General features: G+C 40.4%; 1 protein-coding gene across 2 annotated transcripts in view; it reads right to left on the bottom strand.

Moving 5' to 3' along the window:
- Positions 1-3,094: 3,094 nt before the first annotated feature.
- MMP8 (matrix metallopeptidase 8) overlaps positions 3,095-21,583 on the bottom strand; it is a 38,187-nt gene continuing 19,698 nt past the window's right edge. The window contains exons 1-10 of one of the 2 annotated variants that reach the window (XM_059929366.1): positions 13,236-13,346; positions 11,321-11,565; positions 10,483-10,631; positions 10,270-10,395; positions 7,424-7,585; positions 5,780-5,897; positions 4,885-5,018; positions 4,161-4,314; positions 3,369-3,472; positions 3,095-3,198 (exon numbers count right to left, since the gene is read on the bottom strand). In XM_059929366.1, the coding sequence (XP_059785349.1) occupies positions 3,095-3,198; positions 3,369-3,472; positions 4,161-4,314; positions 4,885-5,018; positions 5,780-5,897; positions 7,424-7,585; positions 10,270-10,395; positions 10,483-10,631; positions 11,321-11,565; positions 13,236-13,346 (1,407 nt within the window). Of the gene's footprint in view, positions 3,199-3,368; positions 3,473-4,160; positions 4,315-4,884; positions 5,019-5,779; positions 5,898-7,423; positions 7,586-10,269; positions 10,396-10,482; positions 10,632-11,320; positions 11,570-13,235; positions 13,347-21,583 lie in introns of those variants that run through there. The other variant, XM_059929367.1, reaches the window with a different exon arrangement.

Genomic DNA, 21,583 nt, shown 5'->3' with positions numbered 1-21,583 from the left:
AAGTACCCAGTCTCTTTCCATAAGCCCATAGAGTATTCTGCTTACACTTTTTGGCAAGAAATTAAACACATGGCCACACCTAGCTGTAAGCAAGGCTACAAAATGTAGTCTCTTAGCTGGATGCATTGCTACCTCAAATGAAATTGGAGTCTTACTGCAACAAAGGAAGGGGGGAATCGTGTTAACATATAGGTAACTAGCAGTCTCTGTCCCATTGAGATTTCTGTAGTGTTGGTATCTGTAAATCTTTTTTCTTGGGTGAGTAAGTTTCTCCAAAGATGCCATCTCCAATTTCCCATCATTTTAATCTCCCAACAACAAAGTTATAGGAGGTGCCTCTGGTGCCCCATGTCACAATCCCCTCAGTACACCTCTGATTTTAGTTGTATGGTGGTGGACAGGCTTGTGTAACTCACCTTACTCTGACAAAGTCCAACCTTAACCACAGACTTGGTGTCTTTCTGCTTTCTAGCCAGGGCATTGAGCTGCCATGGAGCCTACAGGTCAATTCCTTAGAGCTACCCAGTGGGGGAGGGAATTGAAGGAGGGAATTGGAGGTTGGATCGGATCCAGCCTCCGATCCACTGGAGATTTGAACAATTGAAAGGTGTTCTGTAAGCTTCTCAGGAGGTCCTGACGGAATTGAGCCCCAGCTGCCCATAGTAGAAACCTCAATAACACATACTTGTATTGACTTTTCCTCTTTCTGTTTCACTCTGCTTGCTACCTCACTCTTGCTTCCTGGGACCATGTCCCGAATAAAGTAACTGCACCAAAGTCTTGTCTTAGTCTTTGCTTTTTAGGAAACTCAACCTAAGATAAAAGTAATATCATTCTTAAAGTTTTAAGCTTGGATTTTTAAATCTCTTGTCCTCACATAAAACTTCAACGTAACATCCAAAAAATACCACATGTTGTCAAGAAGAAAACCAAAAAAAGGGCTAATTTAAAAAATTCTTTACTATACTTTGTATTGCTGTTCACTTCCTATGACTGTGAAATATGGTTAAAGAAATAACATAAACTCAGTTCTTATCTTGAAAATGTACGGATGAGGCTTGGGCCAAGAATCTGTCATAACCAACTGGTGCAACTAGCAGGTGTTCTGAGATGAATCTCCCATCTTTGTGCTTCTAAAAACTGATTTCATAAGAAGTTTTAGAAAATGCCATAGTCTGGAACTGACTCTTAATGAAATATCCAGTTCTTACAGGTCCTTTTGCCCTTTGACATTGATACAATGAATTGCTTATACACCTCTTTCACTTTCCCTAGCACAGCACCTGGAACAGGTAGGTGATTAATTGTTGAATAAATGAAATTATAGTATATACTAGTTTCTATTTTCTTATCTTGTAAAATAAGTTGAGAATAATGTATTGACATACTTGAGGGAATCTTTGAGGACATAGAATATTGATAAAATATTTCATAAACCTGTGAAGTAATATCTAAAAGTTTAATATCAATGTTGTAATATTTTTGATAAAGTAAAATGGCTGAAAATATATTGAAATTTCCTTTTTATACTTTAGATGAACTATGTGGTAGTATCTTAAGAAATGATAGTAGATCACAAGTCGGTCATTTAAAATATTTATTTTGAAATCATTTAATACATAAATTTTGAACCAGAAAAAAGTATCAAAGTATACTAAATTAATCATCTGTGGGGTTTACAAACTTTAACAGAAAAAGAAAAAAGGATGTGCTAGTGATAAATATATTTTACAATTCACATACTTTATTGTATAATAAGCTACACTACATTACATTCTAACAACTGCAGATATGACATTATAATGATTTTAATGTCTAGACTAGTCATTATGATACCACAAATCTTAAAGTTCTTAACAGAAAAGAGCCATTAGCAAATTTATGCATCTAAGCTCAGTTTAATTCAATTAAATGAGATTTATTGAATTTTGTGCCCAACACTATTCTGTTTGTGTGGCAAGCCCTGGTTATCTATAGAGGGTGTCCTCCTGAGGATCCCAGGGAAAAACAGAAATAAGGAACAACAGATTGAACTGGCCCATTTCCTTGAACTCTAGAAGCCAGGAGGCGGGAGAGGAAGTGGTACCCCTCCTTTTTGCTGCTCCGCTGGGAAGATGCCAGTAATCTTTACTGGGGTTGCAAGTCTGTATTTCTGTACTGATTCATTTCCATAAGTCCGGTGTACTGTATCAGCTTCCTAGAGCTGCTTTAACAAAGTATCACAAACTTCGTAGCTTAAAACAACAGAAATTTTTAAAATCACAATTTGGAAGTTACAAATTCAAAATCAAGGTGTCAAGAGGGCCATGTTCTTCTCTCTGAAGGCTCTAGGGAGGATCCTTCCTTGCCTCTTCCAGCTTCTGGTGGTTGCCGGCAATCCTTGGCATGTAGATGCGTCATTCCAATCCTGTCTCTATCTTTACATGGCCTTCTTCACTGTGTGTCTATGTCTCTCCTCTTATAAGAACATCAGTTTTTAGGCCTACTCTGATCCAGTATAACCTCATGTTAACTAATTACATCCTCAAAGATGCTAGTTCCAAATTAGGTACATCTGTAGGTACCTGGGGTCAGGGCTTCAACATACCTTTTTTGGGGGACACAATTCAATCCACAACAAGTATCAACAACATTTCTTTCCAAGAGTGGAAACCAGCACCACATTTTTGGCAAAAGACAATGTGTACTATTTATGTTGTTCATAATCCTTACTTATAACCAAAATCCAGTGCTAAATTACATGTAGCAGTTACACTTAAGACATATTTAAAAGACAAGAATAAATGGGCATTTTAGAAGTCAAATAAGCAAGTGAGGAAATAATATTGAGGTGGCAAAGAAGGCTTAATTTCCTTCTCATTGTGATGGATTCACTAAACTGAGGTGGAATATAAGACAAAATCAGCCTCTGCAAACAGTGGAATACTCCAAACATATTTTCAGTGAGGATCGGTCCAATGAATACAGTCAGAGGAAACAATATTACTTATTGTTGAGAAAAGTATAAATAGGACACAATGTAATAGATATGCAGATTAGAGCTCCCTTCCATATTCAGAAAATGGACACAAACGCACTTGATTTTGCTTCGGCTTTATCTACAGTTAAGCCATCTATTGCTTCTTTCAACTCTAGTAATCCTACGAGTACTAAGATCAAATGCATAATATCTTGGTCCACTGAAGAAAAAGACGAAGGCTATAAGAAGAAAAAAAAAAGATATAATGTATTGAATTAGCTTGTAGCAGATCTTAGATGTTTTCAATTAAAAAGACCCCACTCCTGTCCTAATATAACTTTGCAATGCAAATGAGCTACTTAAAATTTTTTTTAATTTATTAAGTTTTTTTTTTTTTTTTTCTACTTACAATTCTTCTGGAAAACTGCATCAACTCTACTTTCTATTTCTTGAAAGCTACTTGCTATGCTTTTGGGATAACCTGGTTCCATGGATTGACTTTGGTCATCATATCTGATGAGAAAAAAAAATTGTCCCACATTTTAAGACCAATACAGTGTACAGTGATTAATAGTTTTCTTTAAATTGTATGTAATTTACATAATGCCTTCACACATATTTTCTCATTTGTTCTTCACAATGTCCTATTTACTGGGAAACTAACAGTGGTTAACTTCTCTACCTAAGGGTACATACATATTTATAAAATATATGGGTATCACTAATATGAAAACAGGCTTCTGATTGTTGGGGCAGTGTTATTTTCAAAAAGGAGAACTTATATGTTCTAAGGCTTTTACTTAATTGGTTCATAGTCTCTCTCTATCTGAATAAATATAAATAATAATTTCAAGTTGGGAATCAAGCTCCGTATAACATTTGCTTGAGTGTAGTAGAATTTAACTCTTAGAATTTAATGAATAAATGAGAATTAGCCTAACTCTTTCTTTGCATCCCATTTTAGTGCTTTATTAAAGTTTGCTCTGTTTCAGGATATAGAATCCTCAATATCATTGTGCAGGCATCTTAACTTTATAAAATTTTCAAAAGCCATAGCGACATCAATCATCTTGTGAAAAAGAATGCTTATCAGAGACCACCTAGATATTTTAAACCTTCAGATGCCTGATCATTGATGGTTTGTAGAGAGGGTAAAGAAACATAGATTTCAATCTCTAATGGACAAAATAGTTTATCTTACCTCCAGAATTGGTTGTTTACAAAGAAGTATGTCTTTCCCCCGTAGGAAACAGCTGCATCTATTGCTTGAACACTGCATGGGAAGCCATAGTTTACTATATTCTTGGGATAACCTTGCTGAATATCATAGCCACTTACAGCCCAGTATTGATTGCCTGCCAATGATTCAGGTTATATGTTAGATAAAGTTTTACCATTCCTATAAAATGTATACCAATTCTTAATCTTTGCATAAATTCATCATAGAAATGAAAATGGAAAAAATAGTCTTGAAAAGATAGAGGTGGTAAAGTCAAGACCATTGGGCTATGATAACTCTAGGATTTCCTAGCACCTCTAAAACATTTCCAACTTCTTAGCCTGACACTCAGGGCCCCACACTTGAACATCTTATCTCATGTGACTTCTATACAGAGATTAAACTAGAGCCTTGGGGAATCTTAGAAAATTATATCTGGGATGAGGGTGGAGGAAGGCTAAAGGTGGTCTAATCAAGTGTTCTCATTTTGTAGGTGAGAAAACTGATGCTTGAAGAAGGTACAACATACTCAAGTTCATACAGCATTTAGTGGTGGAGATGCGACCCAACCCAGGTCTCGTGACAAAAGCCCAGCCAGCCTAACATTCTCCTTGACTCATCTCCTTGAACCTGGAAGGGACCACAAAGAAGTCCTGCCCTTCCCTTCAGGAGGAACTAAAATAAGATGAAAACCTTAGGCAGTTACCTTTGAATACGAAAATTAGGTCCCTGTCAAAATCCTCATAAGCAGCCTGTATACCATTTGGCAGGGATGGCCACAAGAGAGAAATGAAATTGAGTTCAACTCTTCGTAGGTGAGGATGCTTTCTCCAGAAGTACCTATGGAACACAAGGGAGAAAACCACACACAATAGTCTAAGCAGGCAGCTTCTGTGAGTCTTGGGCTGGTATTGATCCTATAAGATTGCTGGGAGGATATAACATACAATGAAGGCAATGCTTCCAGCACAGTGACCAGCATATGGCCAGCGCTTTATGGTGATACTGTCCATCTGGTGAGTACTTTACAGTTTTCAGAGGAGCTGATAGGAGTGACCTTATTTGATTACATTTTACATTGCCCCCCTCCTCACACATTGACAAGTTTTATTTTGTTAGTCTCTTTCATTATTGTTGCTACAATATGATGAGAATATTTAGAATATTCTAGCAAAAGCAATACAAGTACACTCAGCCTGTGAGTACACAATCACAGAATAGCCAATGGAAAATTGAAAAATTCAGTCAGATGATTTTCCCTGCAGCTTATTAGGTGACAGTTTCCATTCACTTGAATGAACTGGGTGGAATTGAATGCTATTTTGGTGTTGGGTAAACCCAGCTATAGAGTTCCCAACAGCTAGAGTCCATGTCTGTTTACATCATCACAAACATCTAAATGCTTACAAGTGTTTTAGCTTTTTTTTTTCTTTTCCTGGACGTTTTGATTTACCCAGAAAGCACTATCAATTCCAACGAGATTCATATGCATAGAATTCAAAGGAAAAGCTGAGTAATGTGTAATATGTGACTTAATTAGAATCCAGTTTTAAGTTATGCCAGTGAAAGAAGTCAAAGGAAGGAATAGTTCATTCTTATACTTGTCTTTAAAGAAAAGTATTTCTCCGCGGAGTGTAGTGATAGCATCAAATGTCAGTCTGGGGTCACAGGCTGTGGGTGTGGTTGGTCCAGTAGGTTGGACAGGGTTGCTCGAAGGTCCTGAAAGTAAAAAGGCTTTTTATAAGCATGAGTCCAGGGTGAATTTTGGTGTATTTCAGTTACTTCTCAGGTTGGTGAAGGGTTTCATATGAAAAGAAATGCTAGCTGACTATCCTATAAGGCGTTAAAGTAATCACACATTAGTCCCTCTTAAAAGTTTTATTTTTTTAAATTAAAAAATAAAAGAGGGGGGTAAGATGAATTGGGAGATTGGGATTGACATATATACACTAATATGTATAAAATAGATAACTCATAAGAACCTGAGGTATAGCACAGGGAACTCCATTTCACTGTACAGTAGAAACTAACACAACATTGCAAAACAACTATTCCCCAATTAAAAAAAAAATTAAAACAAAAATAAAAGAGTAATGGTGGCTTTAGGGACAGTTCCAAGCTAAGTTGTGAAATAAAGAAATCTGAATTCTTCCCCCTGCCCTATGCCAGTTTAAAATTAGAATCCCATGCTTCTTTCCCTTCTTGTCTCCTCTTTCTGCATTTTTAGTCACTCAGTATCTACTTTCTCCTTTCTCACTAAAATCCACCTTCTGGAAAGAGGTCCCCACAGCATAAATCTAAGTCAAAATTTAGCAAAATATTTTTCTATAAGTATTTAAATTTTAATGTATTTTCCCATTGTAGAATGAAAGGCTGCTAACAGTTCAAATATGGGTGAGTGAGGAAGGGAGGTGTTTTCAGGGGAAAAGGAATTGGGGAGTAGAGGCAGTTAGACTAGGTCTCATCGTTCCTGAAAATTCTACTGTCATGAATAAAATTCATAGTTGTGGGACCCTGGCATGCTTGGTTTTGTACTGCTGTCCCACCAGAGAGGGAGAATGTTTTACACAATTCGACTCCACGACACTCCCTTCCAATCAACACTTAAAACATTTTTTTTTTTTTTTTTTAGAGAGCTGCAAACCTCTTCTCTGGTTTCTTGTTCTTACAGTCACTAGGGGGCAGGAGTGCAAGAGGAAGGAGAGATGCAATGGTCTTATCAGACAATACTTAGACAGAGGCAAAGGCCACTATATCCCTCCCTGAAAAGTATCAGTCCTGTCTTTAAAAAATGTTTCTTTCTCTCCATACTCCATCCCCACTCCCCTCTTTCCCCCACAGACAACAATCTGGATATGTTCGTTCTATCTATCTATCTATCTATCTATCTATCTATCTATATGTTTGTTAGCATGTTTCTTGAAAATACCTTGTTTTGTCTATGTACATATTTAATTTGTGTAGATTCATGTATTGTGTAATTTATACACTGAGTAATATGTATCATTCTATTTCTTTTCCAGGAAGCACAATGTTTTAAAGACTCATCTATGTACATCTGATTCAGTGCTTCTCAGTGCTGTACATTATTCTATGGCAGGCATCCACCACATTTTACCCATATATTCTCCTCCTGATGGACTCCCAGGTGCCCTCTAACTTCGATGACCATAGCCAAGACTGCAATGAACATCCTTGACATGGCCAGGTCTCACCAGGTCCTGCTGCTCTTCAGATGACCTTACCATAGATGGCCTGAATGCCACTGATGTCATCTTGAGGGAGCGAGTAGGTGCTGGGCTCACTGAAAGCGTAGTTGGGATACATCAAGGCACCAGGGTCAGAGGAATGAGCCAGCCCCAAGGAATGACCAAATTCATGGGCAGCAACAAGAAACAAGTTGTAATCTGAAATGCAAGCATGTGTGGTGAATGGCTCCAAGTAGATTGAAGGGTGGTGGAAATAGGATCTCAAGGAATGCAGCTTCTGAGCCAAAACTGCCTGGAGAAACAGCCTTTCCCATGCCTGCCTTTTTCCTTTTCTCTTCAGGCACACGAAGAAACGGAGATTAGAAGGAATCAAGGTAGGGGTTATAGGTTAAGATTAGGTGAGTATGAGCTCCTCACCAAATCTTAGAACCAAGAAAGACTGCTGCCTTTATTCCAATTCCCATATTTCATGGGCCTGAGGCTCAGGGAAATGATGGCAGGGTCATCACAGGTCTCATGACTCTCAGAAGCCCTCTCCTCCCATGCACCCACACCTACCCCTCTCCAGTCTCCCAGGCCCAGAGCCCCATGAGGAGAGTCTCAGTCTGCCAGGCAGCAAGAGTGGCCTCAGATGCAGAGCTGACTCACTTTGGCTCCCTGACCACTCAGCACCAGCTCTTCCTTGATTCTGAGCTCTCCAGGAAGCTTCAGGAATTTTCCACCAGAAAGAGACAAACGCTGCTTCTTATTGCTTCCTACTCTTATCTTTTAACTTCCATGCGCATAGTGCCTTTCTTTACTGGGAGCTTAAAAACTTTCAAGGCTTGCACTTCCTGTCAAATAAAGCCCGAGCTCCTTTGCCAAGTCCAAGACTACTCCATTTGGCTCCAGCAGACATTTGAAGACTAGATTTCTGATGTGAATCCTTCACTCCAGCTAGTCTATGTGCCATTTCACAAACACACTGTGCATTTTCTTACATGTCTACTTAAAAAACAATCATAGTTGCACAGCACTTTCTTATATGCTAGGAATTGTAATAATATTTAATCTTAACAACATTTTTATGAAGAATTGTTAGATTACTTTTACGATAAAGGAACTGAAGCCCAGAGATTTTTGAATACCTTGTTATATTGGCCTTGCAACTAATAAGTGGTAGAGCTGGGGTTGAACCCAGGTATGATGGCAAGACCTGTGTTCTTACCACCATGTTCAACTTCCTGATGATAATTAGCCTCGTAATATTCTACCCATGCGCCAAGACTTTCTTTCTTGATCATCACATCCTTCCATTTTGCATTTGTAAATGCTTTAAAAAACATCTTTGAGTGTCTGGAGTACTGGGCAAGGGGCTCTGGGAGATTTGTCATGGTGCATAGAGTAAAAGGGGAGATGTGTGCAAACAAATAGAATGAACAGAATAAAGAGGAGGGCAGTTAGAGAAGAAAAAATCAAGGCTGTTTTTATTCTGAGAGGAAGGCTTCATTTCCAGCTGAAAGACAGGATGGGTGTGGCATTTGACGTAGCATGGAAAGAGTGATTTTGAAAGGTGGGGCTTAGGGTGTGGGGAAAGGCGTTTCAGGAAGAGGAAGCAATGTGAGCAAATGTAGGGCAGTTGGAAAGCACATGATGTGATCTAGGAACAGTGAATGTGCCATGTGGCTGCTGTGTGTGAAATACGAAGACAAGCCATGAAAGATGAGTTTGGAAGACCTCGAAGAGCTTTCAGTGTCAAGTGAAGGTATGTGGACATATTTGGCCTAGAAAATGTAAACCCTGGGCTTTCCAAATATAAAGATGGGCTTTCCAAGGACAAAACTTCTTACAGTGCTGGGGAAAATTAGAGGGAGCCGAGATCGGAGGTGAACAGTCCATGTGGGAATCTGGACCAGTTAATTCCAGTAAGAGGTAATGACCATCTGAACTAGTGGGGAGGGCAATAAGAATGCAAAGTCGTGGGGAGTGTTTATTATCTTTGGGTACTCACAGCTCCTAGCACAGGGACTTAGGTAGAATAAACACTCAGAACATTTATGTTGAGAAAATGGTGGGAGGAACAGGTCCCAAGCAATGGTAAAAGGCTCTTTCTTATTATTTTCTAAAAAGTGTTCTGTGGCCTCTTGTTACCCTGTAGCCTTGTAAAGTACCAAATGGTCTGAATATATCTCTCCTTATTCTCAGTTCTTCCCTTCAGGTCGTCTTCTTCTTACTCTGAGTCTTCTCCTGAAAGGGGTAGTTTGCTATATGGAAACATATCATTGAAAAAGAGCTCCACGAAGATGAAATCACTAGATGAACGAGAATAACTAGATGGTTGCTCCTTCCTAAATAGGTCAGTTTTCTAAATAAACCAATTATTTCTGAATTTCCAAAAATAGGAATCTTTTTCAAACATCATTAAATTTCACAATATTAAAATATATACCCTAAAGCAGTGGTAAGCAAACTTTTTCTATAAGAGTCCAGATAGTAAATATTTTAGATTTTTATGAGCCGTATGGTCTCTGTGTCAACCACTCAGCTTTGTTATTGTGGTATGAAAGTGGCCATAGATGATACATAAACAAAAGAGTATGTGGCCCTGTTCCAATAAAACTTTATTTATACAAATAGGACCAGGAAGGACTTAGCCATGATCTGTTGTTTTCTGATTCCTGCCTTAGGAAACAAGGTCAGAATTTAGCTTCAGGATTTTTTCTAAACCTAAATTAACTTAGTATCTTGAGGTAGCAAGAATTTTAGATGATCAGTTTGTGTGAGTGTGAAATGTTACAATAACTTGGCTGTGTGTGTGTGTGTGTGTGTGTGTAGGAGGGCAAATTCTAATGTGGAAAAGTTCATTTAGAAGCTGCATGTGGACATAACCTTGGTTAACTTACTTCTGGAGGTATTGGTCCATGTTTCTTCTGCATCAAAGTGAACATCTCCTCCAATACCTGGGCCTGGCTGAAAGGCATGAGCAAGGATTCCATTGGGTCCATCAAATGGAGAATTGTCCCCATGATCTGAAATAAAACGATTTGTATTAGGTATTTGCCAAGTCTCAGTTTAGCCAGGGAAAGCAAAATCGAGCATGACTGCTTGGAGCCTACCTCCTTGGAGAAAGGCAATCTTGATATCTGCTTCTTCCTGTGAGGTCTTGGTGAAGTTCAGGGGTGAAGCGAGACTCCAGAGTTTAAAGGCTTTCTCAAGAACTGTTTCCACTTCAGCCTCTGACAAGTCTGGGGTATAGTTAATAATCCTTCAAAATGAGAAGGTGTGTGAAGGGTTCATTATTGTTTAGAACAGCAGTCCATCAGTAGATTGAACTGCTCTAGTTTGGTGTTTGTGCATATGTGATATGCTACCACTGAAGAGGGTGCAAGGAGGGGGTGCAGGACTTAGGGTTGAAGACAGACGTAGGTTCTGGACCAGTTACTACATGTCTTTAAACTCAGTTTCGTTATTCATAAAATGAGGATAATAGAATAGTACCCCTCTCATAAGGTTGTTGTGAGATTAAATGTATGTAAAGCATTTAGTTCACTACTTGGCAAATAGTAGTATTCAACAAACATTGGGTATCATTATTATTGTTATTATCATCAAGATGCATGAATGGTGGGGCTAGATTCTCTCCAGCAATGATTAAGCCTTTTTTGGGTCCTAAAGTGAATTCTTAGAGAAACAGCCTAACATTGCCATAGTCCTCTTTAGATTGATCGAGAAAGAAGACAAAAATGGCAGGCTTTGGATTGAAAAGAACCCATGGGATCTTTACCCTTTCATCCTCATACTCATTCACTAGAATCTAAACTCTATAAGAGCAGGGATATTTATTCATTTGTTTCTCTCTAGTGTATTCCAAATCCTAGAACAGTGCCTGACACGTCATAAGAGTTCAGTGAACATGGGCTGAATGAGTGAATTCTGAAACTCTAGATATATTACCTGTAGGTCAGGTCAGTTTGTTTCCACTTGGGGTTTCCTGGGGTTATCATAAAATTGCCAGTATCCGGCACTCCACAGCGAGGCTTTCGCATCATCTCCAAGGTTTCCTCATTTGGCTTCCCTGTTATGTTCAACCCAAAGAATCGCTGCATTTCTTTAAGCTTCTCAACAATCACACTAGTGCTGTTCTTCCTTTCAGACTGATAGTTGTACCTTGGTAATTGGTAGAACTTTTCTAGGTAATTCTGGAAAAAGCCAAACATATAAGAGATTTGCTGTGAAATTTCCTTCTGTTCTCTGTGCATTTTGCATTCCTTTTTAAGTTATTGCAGAGGTCAAACCAAAACGAATAGCCTGATAGTCACAAAGATAAAAGCACAAATTTTCTGGTCTACTTGGAGAGAACATTGCCTACTGGAAAGAACAGTCCATCCATTCAGTGCTACAGTTAATATTTATGCATAAAAATAGGTATTTCATAAGGGGTGAGTTCCACATCCTCAAGCAAAATGCTAGTACACAGTCAGGAGACTGCCTTCTTATTTTTATTAAAAAAACAAAAAAAAATAAAACAGCATCAGCATTTATTGACTCCTTGAAATATTAGTTGCAGTAATGCAGATTCTCTTTTTTAATCCTCTTTTCACTACCGTAGAGAAGGTTTAATCATGCACATTAAGACATGAAGATGCAGAGAAATAAGGAACTTGCCAAGAAGATAATCAGGTCCCAATTCACCAGGTTGCTTCTCAAATGAGAATTAACAGCTTCACAAGAAGAATTCCAAGCATGTTTTGGGACAACAGCAGCATCACTGTCATTAGCATTTTATCCACCACAGTAACTCTTTGGGAGGAGCCAAAACTCATTAAGAAGTTTCTGAGGGGTGTTAACGAGCCAATTATGAAACTTCTTTCTCTCACCTTAAGCATCCTTAAGTGGCACTTTGCAAGTGACACAGGACAGAGCAATTTTGTGCTCACACAGGCTTTGAGATCAGATAGATTTGGGTTCAAATCTTAGCTCTGCCACAGATTAATTTTGTGTCCTTGGACACATCACTTAGATGACTTCAGATTCACATTTGTCTCTAAAGTGGAAATAATAATCCACCCTCATAGGATTGTTGTAGGATGAAATGAGACAATGTTTGTGAAATGCTGAGCAGGGCGCTTTGTACAGAGTAAGTACTTAATCACTTCAATTAGCCCAGGGGTTACTGTTATCATTGTAAGAAATATATTTTTTTAAGTGAAAGAAAAAAATCAACAAGAAGGAATGCTTTTCTAAAACTGTCATGCTAAGAAAATTGTGCACGACAAACTTCTGACAGCATTCCCTTGTGTTTCTTTACAAATTTGGCCTGACTTTCATACTGTGAAACAATGGAAAAAAGCTATCAGTTTTGCTTTTACAGTGGTTTCAAGAGTTTATAAACAGCCCCATAACCTGGTTTTAGGAAATATGATTACGCTATGAACTGATTTCTAGTTCCTTATAGTTTCCCATCCTCACACTCTATGTACACCTGAGATTTTTGGCTGCAAAGACAAGTCCATATAGAAAGCACCAGTCATGTAGTAACTGTGTTACAGATACACTAGAAGGGAAAATCTTAGGTAAGTGAGAAAGAAAATCATTTTATAATTAAAACCATTCCTTCTAAAAGTTTTCCCCAGCTGCAGCAGCTCGGCAGCAGTATTTTCTGAGGGTTTGAAGAGCCCAGCTTGTTTGCATGCCCGGCTTTCAGAGGGCCCAGCTTGGAACTCTCCAAATCATGGAAACCAGACGTTTAACCTCAAACAAATCATTCACATAATCCTTTCAGGCTGCTTTAACTAAAAAGAGAAGAGACCCCAAACAATTTCCTCATCACCAGCAAATCAACCGCCCACCTAATTGATAGTTGAGTTACCTGAACAATTTTTGTAGTTTTCCCTTGTAGGGATTCAGAATGTACTAGAAAGGCCTTGGAAAGCTGCACGTGGAGTAACAACAGAAGTGGAAGCATCTTCAGACTGAACATGGCCTTGTCTTCAAAAATTACCTCTCCTGGCCTTCCTTCTGCCCCTTCTTCTGATGGGTACCCTGAAGTTCAGAGCATCACATGTCACTCACTGCTTTCATTTGGTCCCTTATAAAGCCCTGTCTTAAAACAATTGCCACATCAGGAATGTGAAGCAACACGGGTTAATTACACTCTTGACAGTTTTGCAATGTTATAATGTGATCTAGTACCCCCAAATAGGGGAGTCTTTTAATGGAACAAAAGTACAATTTGCTACTCTGTTTTGGGGGTTTTTAGATATTTACTTTTGCAAAATTGTCTTGTCAAGGGAAAGGAATAGGAGACTAATTCTGAAGTTAATGAACAACAGTTACATTTTCTGGGCATGTCAGATGCTGAGGCTGTATTAATTTATGCAGTAGAATATTGTTTGATTAGTGGTAGGTATCTTGGGACTAAGGAGCCTAACTAGAGAATCTCTGCACTTACCCACCCTTGTTGTAGGTGAGGAACATGTGTGCTTGTGTGCGTCGTGACAAAGCTGGATGTATATGGGGGTCCTACAGCAGTTTCTGGAAGTTGTGGTTTTGGTGTCAATGTGTTTTCTGCAAGCTGGATTTTCCATGTGAAAGACAAAGAAAGCAATACTGATGGTAATGATAATAATGATCATTTGCTAAATATTTATTATGTCCCAGACTTACATGCTGTATGTATGTGACCTCAGTCCATCCTCACAAGACCTTGGGAGGTAGATGCTATTATTATCTGCATTTTGCAGATAAAAAGCAAATCCAGACAAGTGAGATGGCTTATATAAATCACATGCTAACCTTGTGGAGGAGCCAGGATTCAATAGGAGGGGGTATGTTTAGAGGCTGAGCTGGCAGCTGCTACATCAGGCCCTGTTTTCTAGTCTTCCACTCCAGCACCCGGCTGGCCCACGATGGAGCAGTAGCTCCAGGGCTGTAACAACTGGGAGGCCTTGGCTTGTGTTCATGGAGAAGACAGGGAGAGGGAGCATGAGATGCCTTGTACACTCCCAAGGGAAAAGACCCTGAGAGGACTTTCAGGCAATGCGGCTACGTAGCGGCTGTATTGATCAGAGGCCCTTGGGCCTGCTTTCAAATCACGTCACCTGGTCCCACTTATTCTGACTCTATGTGCATGTAGATTGCTACCATACACAGTCTTTGTATATATTCATTTACATATATTTATATATACAGTTGACCCTTAACAAGGGGGAGGGTTAGGGGTGCTGACCCTCTGTGCAATCGAAAATTTGCATGTAGTTTATAGTCAGCCCTGTGTATACTCAGTTCCTCTGTATCCATGATTCCACATCGGCAGATTCAACAATGCTGATTATGTAGTACTGTAGTATTTACTATTGAAAAAAATCCAGGTATAAGTAGACCCATGCAGTTCAAACCTATGTTGTTCAAGGGCCAAGTGTATTCTGTAAGGGCAGGTATTCCTGTGCATAAATGTATATGTCAACATGTATGATGTATAACATGTGTTAATATATTATTTGAGATGCTATGGTAGGTGGTTCAGTTCCCTCCTGAAGTCTCCTAGGAGCTTTTTAAACAATCCAAAGAAATATGTCTTGGGTTAGAACCTATCTGGATAGCAGATGAATGTTTATGATATAGATTCTTACATTCACTCAAGAAACATTTCCTGACACCTGTTGTATGCCAAGTGCTGTGATGGGTACTAGATTATTGAAGATAAGTTAATAGTGGTTCAGATGAAATACTGTGGGAGTCTGGAGGAAAGTGCAATGATTGGGTTAGGTAGAATCAGGGAAGGCTTCATGAGGGATGTAGCATCTGAACTTGTCCTCAAAGGAAAAGTAGAATGTGGATGTGCAGAGATTTGGGGATCTATTCCTTGTCCTCACGTGCTAGTTTTTTCCAAGTGGTTCAAGCAGTTCCAAGGTCATGATCATTTTAACCCTCCCTGGGTACACAACTTTGTCATGATGTGGCTTCCTCTGCATTAGATCTTTAGTGAAAAAACCTTTTCTTCCTAAATGAGAATGCCTTAATATGGGTCTACCCTATGTTGAGTTATTTTGATTCACTGCCTTGTTTATAAAGTTTATAAATGTACTTTCTCCTGAACATAATGGGAAGCAATTTAGACAAGAATCCCAAACTTTGGTAAACTCAGTTCTCTAGTGTTTGTGTAAATGTTGTGTTACAAACCAGAATTCCTGGATTTGGATCCCCGATGACAGGTCCAGCTCCAGTACAGTGATGGAGAAAGCCACACCTGTTTTCAGGGCCTCCGCCTTCTGCTTTCTGAATTCTTTCTCTACACCTGACCTCCCCTCACCTCCACAGTGTCTGCACCTCCCTTCTTCTGGTGCCTGGAACCCAGAGTTCTCTCAGGCTCTCTCTCCTCTGAAAACCTGCTTCTGGGAAAAGACCAGCTATTAGTCATTTTCACTTTAGTGTGCACTTAGGGGCCATTTGCCTTTTAAGCCAATTTCTTACTAGAAAAAAAAAAAAAAAAAAAGACAAACGAGCTAACATTTTTTTTTAATGAAGTCTTTGTTCCCCATAATATGAATTTCAGAGCAAGTAAAAAAGACGGTGGAAATTTAGTTTTGGACAGAGACAATGAATGACAATGGAGGACCATTCTGTCTCCATAATGCCACCCCCTGTAGAGAGCAACCTTGTCTGATCATCCAATGTGCTGTTCCACAGCAGAGGTAGCAACTTGTAATTTTACAGCTTAGTTTTGCTTTTTCGGCCCAACAAGAAGGAATTGATTGCATAGATATAGTTTGTTTTCTCTTTAGTTTAAAAAAAAGAAAAAAGGAGAAGAATGTGTCTAGCTAGCTGGGATGGGCATAGGCAGCAGGGAAAGCTACCTGGAGGTGCTCCTGTGTGCCTGAATCTTGAAAGCTGAGTGGGAGTTTGCCAATGGGGAATGTGAGCGGTAGAGGAAACAGCACACGCTAAGTACAGAAGTTTACCCAGTGATGCAGGTGGAACTTTGATTCATTCACAGGCAAAATGTCTTCTTCATCAAGCAGTTTTGAACTGTGATGATCAGGATGGACGTCTCTACCCCCTGATCAAATGAACAGATAATTGTTGGGGTCAGTTGTGGTGAAGGTAAAGAGCATCAGATGTGAAATTATACTAACTGGGTTCGAATTGTAGTTCTGCCACTTCCTACTTATGTAACTTTTAGCAAATCATCTAAGTTCTTCTGAGCCTCAACTTCCACATCTATAAAACTGGGACATTTAACATCTCCCTCGTATGGCCTCAGGAGGATTGGATGAGACAGTGTATGTGGGAGCTCCGTGTAAACCCTCCTTTGCCCTCTTCTCTGTATTGTGAGTGTGATGAAGTTATGGCCATGATCATTCTTATGTCCATTCTATAAGTGGAGTTAGCAATGTTGAAAAACTCCTCTTTTCCAGAAAGAGAAGTGCTTCAAGGTTAAGCCACTGAGTGATGAAGTAACTTCCATACAGCTTCCTTCAGCATCCAGAGCTCAGGGCAGCCAGGGAACATATGTGTGTAAGTTACACACCCTTCACAGAGTATAAATGGTTAAGTTAAAAATCACACAAGCCATCATGTACTAAACACTGCACTAAGCTGGCAGTCTTTCCTGTCAAGTGAGGGAATGTGTGTAGTGTCTTTACTCTTAGGACTCAGCCTTAGATGTTGTCTATATATTATCTCCCTTAAGGTTCATAATAATGCAAGGAAGAAGGGGTTATTATCCCCATTTTAAAGATAAGGAAACTGAGGTCCAGAGATCTGATTCCAACATACCTTTCCATTTATCTTTCCTGGTAATCTCCCCTTTGTTCTCTCAGTGAGGAAAAATTCAAAATAAGGCAATGGTTCTGTCTTGGCTCTACATCAGAGTCTGTATTAAAAATACAGATAAGTGTGGGACTTCCCTGGTGGTCCAGTGGCTAAGACTCCGAGCTCCCAGTGCAGGGAGCCTTGGTTCAATCCCTGGTTTGGGAACTTGATCCCACATGCATGCTTGCAACTAAATATCCCGCATGCGGCAAGGAAGAACCCGTGTGCTGCAACTAACACTGGGCTCAGCCAAATAAATAAATAAGTATTAAAAAAAAACAACAGATAAGTGGGCTCCACTCCAGCCCCTGAGTCTGAATCTCTGGGGTGGGGCACAGGCATACATAATTTTAGGGAGCATCCCAAGTGATTCTGAGAATGAGTTAAGAACCCCGTTGTAAGAGAGTATAGAGAACATACGCAAGAACGTGAACATCCACACCTTAAGGGTTCAAGAGAAGGCACAATCACACTCATTGAAGAGATCAGCAGAGACTTCATGGAGGGAGTGGCCTTGAGATAAATTTCAAACAATGGACTGAATTTTGGCATTGATATTGAGGTAATGAGGGTGGAATTAGAAGAAACAAAGAGCCAAGGCAGAGACATGAGAGACTTAGTATTCTGAGACGCAATTTCAATGTGTGTGTATGTGTGTTCGGAGTGGGGGTGGGGGTCGCCACAAATCCGACAAGCTATTCTTGGACACCAGCAGGGTTTCTGAGAATTCAACTCAGTCCTGACACTACCTGGAGAGAATATCTGATTCCACAGGTTATGGGTTCAGTTCTACAAGACTCTCCCCCACCCCACCATTTCAGACGCCAGTCAGAAGCCCAAGTTATCACCTGTACTTCTGACCAACTGGTGATAAATCAGGCATTCCCACGGCCTTCTCCTTGGGTTTGATTAATTTTCTAGAACAGCTCACTGAACTCAGAAAAACATTTTAGTTAGTAAACCACTCATTTATTATAAAAGGATGTAACTCACAATTAGCCCAAAGGAAGAGATGCATAGGGCAAGGTATGTGGGGAGGGGCACTCACTTCCACATGGCCACCAACCTGGAAGCTCTCCAAACTCTGTCCTTTTGGGTTTTTATGGAGGCTTCATTGCATAGGCACGATTGATTAAATCATTGGCCATTGGCAACTGACTCAACCTCCAACCCTCCTCCCCCGCCCCTCTCCCCAGAGGTCAGTGGGTCATGCTGAGAGTTCCAACATTTAATCACATGGTTGTATCTTTTAGTGACCAGCCTCCATTCTTAGGTGTTTTCCAAAAGTCACCTCATTAACAAAAGACACCTTTATCACTCTCAACACTTAGGAAATCCCATGGGTTCTGTGAGCTGTGACTCAGAAACTGTGGCTCTGAATGACCAAGTATATATTTCTTATAAATCACAATATCACAGAAACCTTGGTTTATATGTGGAGACTAACAAGGTACTGGGGTTGTAAGGATAGAATTCATAAAGAGAAGCAGGTTGGAAAGGTAGGCTGGAACCAGATGTTGGAAGGGCAGGGACTGAACATCAAAAAGGTCAATAAAAAGCAGTCATTGTTGGTTTCTGGGCCTAGTGATGATCTGAACTGAGTTAATAAAGCTAACCTGGTCACAGTGCCTAGGACAGACTAGGGTGGGGAGGAAAACAATTAAAGGGTGGGATAAAAGTTTTAGTGAAAGGACCTGGCCCTGGTAGTGGCCACAGGTCTTCCTACAAGAAGAGGAGAGACATCTCTCTTTGTTCAAGGATGGGTGGTGAAGAAATGAGGTTGAGGAAGACAGGTGGGAACCTGGGTCACCACACCCCTCATCTCTGGGGCAACCACTCACATCACAGACATGCACTGGGGAATCTGCCCTGGATAATATCTATTGTCTGGATAATATAAGAGCTGTTGTCTTGAGGATGGCAGGTGGGAGCCAAGTCAGGGCTTGAGCCTGAAGGAATTGGACGTGACTTACAAAAGCTGTGGTAGTACATTCAACTGGCAGGTGAGGCCAGTAAAGCCTGGCTGAGCAGCAGTGATGGCCCAGGCCTGTGAGAGGGTGGCTACAATTGGCAACAAGGATCCAATCCCTACCTTGTTTATTAGCTTCAAACATTTCCATTTACCTCCCCCCTCCTTTTCAACTCCCCTCCCAATTGGAGGGTGTTGAGGATAAGACAAAAAGGAGAAAAAAAGTGATCCAGCGATAGTCAATAACTGTACACATACCTGTTTGATAGAGACCCATGAGAACAGACCACGACATGATAGGCATTTCCATTCCAAGCTGCTCTGTTTCTGGTGGGAGGAAACTGCTGACTGAATTTGCCCAAATTCTCTTCCCTCCTCAAGCAGTCCTGCTCTGTGGCTGAGATGTCTCATTTTTCATTTCTCTTGAGGTGTGTGTTTCCTGAATCTTCTCCACTCTCGGTTATTTAGCCTCATGCCTGCCTTGCTATACCAAGAGATACTACCTCCTACCATAAGCAAATTACCTCAGTTTCTCTCACAAAAATCTGATTTCCCTCATCCCAGACTCCTGATAACTGCCCTTCCTTGTGTCCATGGATCTCTCTTTGTATTTCTACACCAGAGCCTGTTCTCTTTAAACCTTCTCCCCACTCTTTTACTTTTCCCTCATTGACGCCTTCCCCTCTGTAAATGCCGTCAGGGCAAAACAAAACAAAACACAACAATGGCCTTCTCATCACCACCGTCCTCGCACTCTTCCCTTCACACTCAGATTCTTGGAGGCCTCATCCAGTGCTTCCTCACATGGCACCCCTGCTCCTTGTCCCCTCCTGGCCCAGCCTCCCCCCTGCCTGGCACCACTGGAGTGGAGAACTCATCTGAATAAACTCTGTCTCAAATCTTTAGGGACTCCACTTGATACTGTTCTCCCTTGTCTTATCAATGGTTCTCAACTTTTTAAACCTAGAATATCAGAAAGACACCACATAGGCCTTTTGGTGACTGGCTATCTACATACTGCTGTGTATTAGTTTCCTATGGGTGCTGTAACAAATTACAATAAGTTTAGTGGCTTAAAACAAGGCAAATGTATTCTCTTACAGTTGTATAGTCTGAAGTCTGATATGGGTCTCACTGGGCTAAAATCTAGGTGTCAGCATGGCTTTGTTTTCTTCTGGAGGCTCCAGAGGAGAACTGGATTCCTTGCTGCTTTCAGCCCCTAAAAGCTGCCTGGGTGCCTCAGCTGTGGCCTCCTTCCTCCGTCTTCAAAGCCAGAATGAGTGCTTCTCTTTAACCCTTCTTCTGTCATCACATCTTTCCCTGACCACAGCTGGGAAAGGTTCTCTGGTAATTAGATTGGGCCCACATGGGTACTCTCCCCAGTTCAAGGTCTTTAACCTTAGTCACCCTTGTAAAGTCTCATTTGCCATGTAAATTAGCATATTCACAGATGTCCAGGGATTTGAGTGTGGACATCTTTGAGGCTGTCACTGTGCCTACCACAGGCAATAATTTTCAATGGGAAGAGATGGGGGTGGCCAGTAAATGTGTGGAGTGACTTCACAGAGAAGGGCACCTGAGAATCTGTGGGTCTGCATGTGGTTCGAAAATCCTTTAGGAGATCATGCCCTATAATCCCAGAATGACCTACACCACCCTGGTCCCCATTTTGACTTTCAATGTGAATACTTACTAAACACCCATTATAAATCAGGGGCTGTAGTAAGTGCCTTTGCAAGATCACTTTAATGTAAATCTCTTAAGTATGGGTTTTTAAAGCAATACAAAAATCGAGGATCAGAGAGGTTAAGTGAATTACCCAAGGTCACGTGGCTAGCAGGTGTGTAATGTAAGTGGATTTGGGAATTCAGTTTTTGTTTCATAATTTCGACTCCAAACTCTTTCCATTAAAGCTCAACAAAGTGAGACCCCGGAGGTCACCTTTTACCTTAGTAGCTTCTTTAGTTCAAATGTTACACTAAGGTCCCCATAGGAATATTCCGACCCTTCCTTCCTCCAAATTCTGCAAGTGTGGTTGCCTAGCACATGAGGACAGAACTTCAGAGGAGCCTGAACTGAAGTCCCAGGGCCCTCACAGGCAGCTAGTTTATCTTTTGTATGTGGAGTGGAAGTCTGGACACCTGGGTTTGACCACTTTCTACCACTACTTGACCTTGGACAAGTTCCTTTATCTCTGTGCCTCAATTTCACATCTCTGATTGGCCACTTACAGCTGTGGAACCTTGAACAACTCAACTTCACATCAGTAAGCCTCAGTTTCCTCCTGTAAAATGGTGGCAATAGCACCTACACAGTATGAATGTTATGACGATTAAATATAGATTTGCATGGAAAGTGTCTGCACATAGTGCAAAATAATAGATAAGAGTTCTCTGACAACTGAATAGGAAAGTATCTCACAGGACAGCCATGGG

Source organism: Balaenoptera ricei, chromosome 8, assembly GCF_028023285.1.
Source record: "Balaenoptera ricei isolate mBalRic1 chromosome 8, mBalRic1.hap2, whole genome shotgun sequence".
NCBI lineage: Eukaryota > Metazoa > Chordata > Mammalia > Artiodactyla > Balaenopteridae > Balaenoptera > Balaenoptera ricei.
This window is presented reverse-complemented; position numbering and strand designations above follow the sequence as displayed.